This window comes from Manis pentadactyla, chromosome 11 (assembly GCF_030020395.1).
Source record: "Manis pentadactyla isolate mManPen7 chromosome 11, mManPen7.hap1, whole genome shotgun sequence".
In the NCBI taxonomy this organism is placed as follows: Eukaryota; Metazoa; Chordata; class Mammalia; order Pholidota; family Manidae; genus Manis; species Manis pentadactyla.
Genome location: NC_080029.1, coordinates 40,264,137 through 40,272,087, shown reverse-complemented (window position 1 = coordinate 40,272,087; position 7,951 = coordinate 40,264,137). Strand labels below are relative to the sequence as shown.

General features: G+C 49.2%; 1 protein-coding gene across 1 annotated transcript; it reads left to right on the top strand.

Annotated features, from left to right (window-relative positions):
* Positions 1 to 1,628: 1,628 nt before the first annotated feature.
* SIX6 (SIX homeobox 6) lies at positions 1,629 to 4,967 on the top strand. The gene is made up of 2 exons (XM_036916792.2): positions 1,629 to 2,414; positions 3,481 to 4,967. The coding sequence occupies exons 1-2, from the start codon at positions 1,843 to 1,845 to the stop codon at positions 3,647 to 3,649; spliced, it is 741 nt and encodes a 246-aa protein (XP_036772687.1). The 5' UTR covers positions 1,629 to 1,842; the 3' UTR covers positions 3,650 to 4,967.
* Positions 4,968 to 7,951: the final 2,984 nt, after the last annotated feature.

The following is a 7,951-nucleotide window of genomic DNA, read 5'->3' as shown; positions in this document are numbered from 1 at the left end:
GCTGGCGATCTCACAGAAATGATGTAAATGGTTACAGGGCTTTTTTCTTCCCCTCTGCTATTTTTTCTAGTGAAATGTGAAGATCTGTGAAAATAATATCAGGGTTTTCCGTCAGAACAAGCTTTGCTCTGCACTCAGGCATAGCATGATCTGACCTGACACCTCCAACCATCTGTGCTATCTATCTGTCTTCTGATTTACCAGAGCTGTACAAGCCACATACAAATTGTACTTGATACTGAAGAAAAGACAGCCTGGCCCAGTTCAGTTCCACAGTGAATATTCCTATCTAATTTCTTTCTAGTGATGGACCTCCAAAGATTATTCGCCAGACATTTGTGCTGGACTCCCCTCTCCCAATTATTTTCTTCAAACTAAACAATCCCCTATTAAGGCCCAGGTGAGATCCTGGTTTCTTTGACCAGAGGCCTCAGAAAACAGTTTGATGTGGAAGTCAATTGGGAATCAATAAAAGTTGCTAATTCAATCTGCAGGCCCCAAAGCCGATCTGCTAAGAAGGCCCTTCCTCTCTGCAGGAGGCGTCAGTGCTCAGCCACCAGGCAGCCCTTTCTGTGCCTCTGCCCCCATTGCTGTGATACCTCCCCTTCTCTATTTTACTTGGGCTAAAAGGCCAAGGTTAGAGTTTCTATCCCCAGCTCAAGAGTTAAATGTTCTACCACAGGGTAGGGCAGAATTAGCCTGCAAGAAAAACAAATCGATAATTTTAAAAAGATCTTTGAAATAAGCTTTTAAGTTTCTGTCCTTACCTACCAATGACTTCTCATTTTAGATGTGGTTATGCTTCGCATTTGTTCAAGCCCATTAAACTGGGGTGGGGGGTGCTGCAAAGTCTAAACTTTCTTGGGCTGCTAGGCCCCTTTTCTTGTGAATGTTTGACTTTATGGTCAGCACCTGTGTTATCAGTTGTGCGTGTTCTAGCTCATAATTAAAATAATTTCAGGAGGCTTTTGAAGATGGTGGGGATAGAGTCCAAACTGACCTCTTTACAGATCACCGGTCGCATTCCTTCTGCTTCAGATTCGCTTCCCGTTTGGCTGTTTTGGCAGCTGGTAATGGGGAAAGGCAGGCAGGGATGGGTGCTGGGAAGAAATGAGGTGATCCACTTCCATTCCCTTCCCATTCGTGCACTCCCCGCATGGTTTTGTTTCGTTACAATTAAACCTGGCGAATTCGAAGAGAATTTCTATTTGGTCCAGTCCTCATTGTCCTCTGGAGCTTTCTTGACCCAGACAGTGCATTGCTCCTAAGTGTGATTCCTGTAGCATTACTGCCTCTTTTGGGGAGTGGGAGGCGGTAGCAACATGGCTGAAGTGGAAGGTGGGGATGTTGAAACACTGCCATTCTCGCCTTTTTCTCCCAGCCACTTGCACGTCTTTTCCTTCTCCTCATAGTTTGCAAAACACCGAGGAGAAGTCCACGGGTGAACGCCCGGCGCTGTCGAGAGCGGGGAGGTGCTGAAATGGCCAGGGCACGCTGGTCGCAGTCTTGATTGGCAGAGCCGACCAGTGACTGACAGGGGGTCTCCATGGCGCCCGCACTGCCAATCCGCCCACCCCAGTAGCGGCGCCCTCTTTCCGGCCTGCCTGCCCTAACCCAGCGGCGCCGAGCCGAGCCAAGCCGAACCGAGCGGCGGAGCCGGCACCTCCTCCAATCTTTCCGCTCGCTCTCTCTCAACAGTAGCGCCGCCGCTGCAGCCCGGCTGTGAGTCCCGGCTGCCCCGTGCCGTCTCACCGAAGAACCTGGCGCACCCGGCCGACCCGCGGGCATCTGCTGCACATTCCGCCGTGGCTCAGCGCCCCCGCTACCGCCCGCCCTGCCTCGATGTTCCAGCTGCCCATCTTGAATTTCAGTCCCCAGCAAGTGGCCGGAGTATGCGAGACTCTGGAGGAAAGCGGCGACGTGGAGCGCTTGGGTCGCTTCCTCTGGTCGCTGCCCGTGGCCCCTGCGGCCTGCGAGGCCCTTAACAAGAATGAATCGGTGCTGCGTGCGAGAGCCATCGTGGCCTTTCACGGTGGCAACTACCGCGAGCTCTACCATATCCTAGAAAACCACAAATTTACCAAGGAGTCGCACGCCAAGCTTCAGGCGCTGTGGCTCGAGGCGCATTATCAGGAAGCTGAGAAGCTACGTGGACGGCCCCTGGGGCCCGTGGACAAGTACCGCGTGAGGAAGAAGTTCCCGCTGCCGCGCACCATTTGGGACGGCGAACAGAAGACACACTGCTTTAAGGAGCGCACGCGGCACCTGCTACGAGAATGGTACCTTCAGGACCCATACCCCAACCCCAGCAAAAAGCGTGAGCTCGCCCAGGCAACCGGACTGACCCCTACGCAGGTGGGCAACTGGTTCAAAAACCGCCGACAAAGGGACCGGGCGGCTGCAGCCAAGAACAGGTGGGTACCTAGAGGCCTCTGCGCCTTGCATTCACCGGGAGGAGATGGGCGGCAGCACCCCGGGCACCCTTACCCAAGGACCTAGCGACTTGGATTCCGCAGGAGTTGGGAGAGCACTCTGTCTTCGGTTATCAGCCCGCCGAGTTCTGGTATCCCGGGCGGGTGGGTGGGAGTTCCTTCCGGAGTCTTGGTTCCCCACTTTCTCCCGGTTCTGGATGCCTGGGGGTTGCTCCAGTACCTAGTTCCAATCACCAAACCAAGGCTGCATTGGGGTGGGAGGGTGCGAGGGGTAAGAAATAAAAATTTAAATCCCAGAAACAATTAGGGACCTCAAGGCTCAAAGCTAATTCGTGTCAGCCTGGGCCCAGATTCCTGTTAGTAAGTGAAACCTGGCAATGTGGTATTAGCAATGTGATAGTTTAGTGTTGTTATTTTAAGGCATAGATGAATCCTCTACTGCCTTGAAAAGTTTTCTAAGAAGTGGGAAGTGGAGTTTTCTTCCCACGCGTGGGAAGCCCTGTGTCAAAACGGCAAACTGATCTCGGCTTAGGGATTTCATCCCGATTGTGTGGATCTCAATTAGTCAAACATTTTGACCAACAACCCAGCCTCTTCCCCCAGGTCCAAATGCTCCGTGCAACCCTCAGGCAGCCCTTTCTGCCTTTAGCTTTGAGCAGACCCAGCCTCTGGGGCACCGACCCAGGCGCGCCCCAGGAAGGGAGTCCCCAGTCCCGGGGCCTGATCTGTCCTCATTTATCCTGACACTTCGTTGATCCTGACAATGTTGTAAATCTCCCAAAGGTGGCCAACAACTGGGAATGACCCTGAGAGCCAGCATCCTCTCTCAGACTGGGAAGATGGGGAGCCAAGAAGGCCTTGGAAGGATGGGGCAACTGCAGGGCGCTGCGGCAAAGAGGCCGCATACTCCGCCCAGCCTGTTGCCTCATCTTACCCGCTTTAACTGCCCGGGTGTGAGGGAGAACGGGCTGACCGCTGAGTTGAAGGGGTGCGGGGCGACGGGAGGCTATGTTACTTGCTGTGACTTGTGCCCCATTCTTTCCCATAGACTCCAGCAGCAGGTCCTGTCACAAGGCTCCGGGCAGGCGCTAAGGGCCGAGGAAGAGGGCACGCCCGAGATGCTGGGTGCAGCCGCTAGCCCAGCCGCCAGCTTATCTAGCAAGGCAGCCACTTCGGCCATTTCCATCACGTCCAGCGACAGCGAGTGCGACATCTGAGCTGCCCATCCAGCACGCTCAGAAACAGAATCCGGTGTTAAAAAAAAAAAAAAAAACGAAAAAAATGAAGGAAGGTGGGAGGATGAGAGACCAAGCAAACCCAAAGCTTGCGAAGCACGGTGGCCAGGGACCTGGGGCCAGTGAGCTTCGGGCTGCTGTGTACGCCCCGCAGCTGGCCCGCTCCACTGGCGCCCTCCGACCGCTACCACAGGAGCCCGCGGTGAGGACCAATCCAGAGGCACATTCTCCTCGGTTTGCTTTTTCCCAAGGATTTTGCTGCAAAGATGCCTCCGGAACCTGAACTGCACGCTGAGCGCCCGCCCTGAATGTCCCGTGGGTATTTCAAGTCAAAAGGACACTGTTATATATGTATAACTTTTGCTTTAAAGTTTTTTAAAAAACAAAACATATATATGCTGTTTATTTACTTATTTAAGTGACTGCTGTGATGGGTTTCTCGGTATCTTGGGAACTTGCTGTTTCTAAAGGCACAAGGTAGGGCCAGTGGGTTCTGTGTGAAGCCAAACAATAAAATCCTGATGAGCAACCTTTCTTAATTAAGGAAGCTGCTCTATGACTACTAAAATAAATATTCTCTTCACCAGACAGGAAGGGGCTCTTGTGCAAAGGATCTCAGGAGAGTCTTCTCGACATCTAAGAGCCTTCTCTTATGTCTCCTGGTGTATTTTTTAAATAGTTCATGGTGGGTACATAACCACCATCTCCTCAAATTGTATGTGTGTGTATGCATGTATGTACATACATGTGTGTATGATATATTTAAACCTAGAAATAGGCAACATAAGCATCCCTTTAAGGCAACTCCCCAATCCCCAAAACAGGTAACTATGAGTTGTCTGACACTTGTATGAAAAATCAATGACTTTTAGAAACAATTTTGGGAAGCCAACTCTGGACTCAATTTTGAGTCCTATTCCATAAAAATGCAGGACTATTCTGACCCAGGCTCTGAAGTTAGAAAGGCTTTTTACCTCCTTCTAGGCCTCCTCCCATACAAAATCAGTGGGCACCCATGATCATGTTAGAATGAATATATAATGCATTTAGGATTGAACTCATATTAAAATAAGACAAAAGAAGATAGGAGAGGTTGTTAATAACTAGACTAGTATCTTCTTGCTGCAGACATGGGTTTTAATCAAATAGATTACTTTTCTGCAAAAGGGATGCTGAGATTGGGGGACAGGATAAAATTATAGGGTCATATATTGGGGTGAAGTAGAAGGCTGCAGAGAAATAACTGGCATTTTAAAGATCTGATTTCTATTAAACATAAAACAAGCTTTCCAAAGTCTCATTGTCGTGTAATGGCCTCAATTTAAAATATTAAATATTCCTAGGATTTAACTGCCTCCCAAAGTGTCCTCCTACACACACACACACACACACACACACACAAAATAAACAAAAACACTTACTGTCCTTGCACTAAAAGAACTAAATTCTACCCAGAGTGTCTCTGAGCTTTTTTCCAAGTGAAATGAATTGCATATTATAAAATTTGACATTGATTTTTAAATCGTTGGAGCTGAAAACCCCCCCACCCCACCCCGCCCCCTGAGCTCCCACAGCACACTGGACTGACTCCTTTCAGATTGCCTTTCTGTCCTTAGCAAATACTCTTTGGTTCAGAAGCCTGCTAACTTATTTGGGCAGAAGTGCTAATGTACAAACCAAACAAAAATAAGTCATAGAAGACAAAGATAAGTCAAATGGCAAGATCTATGGGGAAAACCCAGGAGATGAATTAAGTTGATTTTTAGTTTCCAAATCTCTTAAACGGATTTGGTCTCATTTGGGCTTTATAAATGGTTGTCATTGTGTACAGCAGCCCTTATCCAGAGAACTGTTGACAATCAAAAAACTCTCTTGCACAAGACCTCTAGATGGAAGGAGTGGGGGCTTGATTTGTAATCAAGCTGTTTTTCTGGAAAGCAATCAAATGCCCTTCTGTGGGTCCTGAAACACTAGGATGGTAGAGTTCCCTCAGGGCTATTTTCTTTCTCAGAGGCCCTGGTGGGTGGTTCCTAGAATAGCAAGAAGTAGGGTCAGAATTCTGATGACGGAAGGAAGGCACTTATTTAAGAGTCCAAAATTTAAGGAGCCGTTCACCCTTAAAATCAAGCAAGTGTAGCGAGTGCAAGGCCTTGGAGAGTGGAGAGTGAGGACTTGCAAGAATTTTGCACTCTAGATGCCTCCCTTGCCTCGCCTTAGTCCTGTATCTGCCAAGGAGCATTGTACTTCAATGAAAAATCAACAGATTTCCTGTCTTCTTCCCAGCTCTAAATCCTAACTCGAAGCTGTCCAGAACCAGTATTTGGTGAGGACAGTTGGCAAATTTATCTTAAGCTGATGCTTCCAAATCAAAGAGGGAAGATTAAGGACTAATTTGTGGGATAATGTAAAGGAATTTGAGATTCTAAAAATCCCACCCCCACATCAGTTCAAATGATGCCTAAAAGCAGAAGGAAATGTCCATTCAGCATTCTCAAGAAAAAAGGTTTACACTGCTACTGCTAAAACCTAAGTTTCTCTTTAGGAATAATAGTTAAATAACTATCAATTGCTTAGCAAGAAAAAAAAAAAGAAAGAAAACCCACCGCTTATGGAAGATTTTTCTTCCCATTTTGGTGAAAGCCTTGAGCATACACTTTCCTTTAAAGTACATCTAATTTGCCTAAAGTAACTTGTTGCCTAAGGATTACATTAACAAAACAGAATCTTAAGGGATGAGATTTAAAAGATTTTTTACAATTTTTATCTGAAACCTGGTGCCACCTAACTGCTTTTGTGAATAATCAACTGTTTGAAGATCACGTGTTGGAAATTGGTCCAAACCGTCACGCTGAGATTATTTTAATTGGTCCAAATATACTCAGAAACAGGTATTGTAAAAGTTTTCGTTTTCCTTTTAATATATTTTTCCGTATCATTTTTATCCCGGTCCAGAGTTAAAAAAAAAAAAAGTTTCAGCAAAAAAAAAAAGTAGTAGCAATGTTGATGGTTTCTGAATTTGAAGGTATCTCCGTACGATGGGTTTCCTTTCTTTTCTTTAATTTTTTTTCCCTGTAACAATGTCCCACAAAGTAGTTAACCCAGCTGAGTGGAAAGGGGCTGCGTTTTTAAATTTCAACGGACCTGACCAAGGCATGAGGATTAAACCCCAGCCCTAGCTCAGACTACTTTCCAGGTTATAAATATTTCAACCACCCGCTAGTTCCAGCAAAAGTGCGATGGCTGCTCCTACGTCCCAAATGCTTAAGTTCCTCTCCTCTCTACTTTAACGATCCACTCTGCTTCCACCCGCCGCGCTCGCGCCCCCAGCCCGCCCCCGCTTCTTCCCACCTCCCTGCAGCCGCCGCCGCCTTTCCCATCCCCAGTTTGTTTATGAAAATCTGGGAGGGAGGGGAGGAGAAGCTCGGGGTGGGGGAGGACTTGCTCTTTGTTTACATTAAACAAATATTTGACAGGCAAAGAGCTCAAGCAAAATCTTCCTTGACCTCGTTCTTTCTCCCTAATTTTAACAAAAAGGAAAAAAATACTGTATCCAAAAGAGAACGTGAATGGGGCGGGAGGAGAGGAGAAGCAGCTTTTCGCTCTATTCATCCTGGACGCGGCAGCGCGGACGATTTCCGCTCCTTTTGTGAGGCGGGGCCGGGGACGCGGCGGTGAATGGGGAGTCTGCCGAGCGGCCCGCAGGGCTGTCAGGCGACTCAGCGTAATCAGGGCTAATGACGGTGGCCGAGCGCTCGGCGGGACAATGCGCGGGGCCGCGGGGTTTTGTCGGCCTGAATGGCTAATAGGTTTGCCTGGGGGCTGCGAGGGGGCCGGTGTCGGGGAGGCGGCGGCGGCAAGGGGAGAAGGGGTCATTGTCCGCTCACTGGCCCGGGCCTCCGTGCGGTCGCTCCCACCTCTAGCCCCCGGGCCCGGAGCGACAGACACGAAGGCCGAGGCGGGGAGGCCCCCTGGAGGCCTGCCGGGAGATGGCGGCAGGGGGCAGGTGCGTGGGTCCCCTAGGGCAGGCGGCCTTGAGCCAGGACGTCGGGCGAACTGTGTTCCCCAAGAGAAGCCCATAGTGGGCCCACAGCCCCCGGGAAGTAGTTCCTGCCTCCAGGGTCTGGATCGCGCCTCTGAGGGGACAACCCCAAACACCCACCTTTTCTGTCCAGCGCCCTGGGACCTCTCAGACGCGTAGGCCTCGAGCCAATCCTATTGTTAGACTGTTTGACTCAAGTAGCTCAAGAAGAGAAACCTTGCAAAACCAGGGGGATAAATTAAATT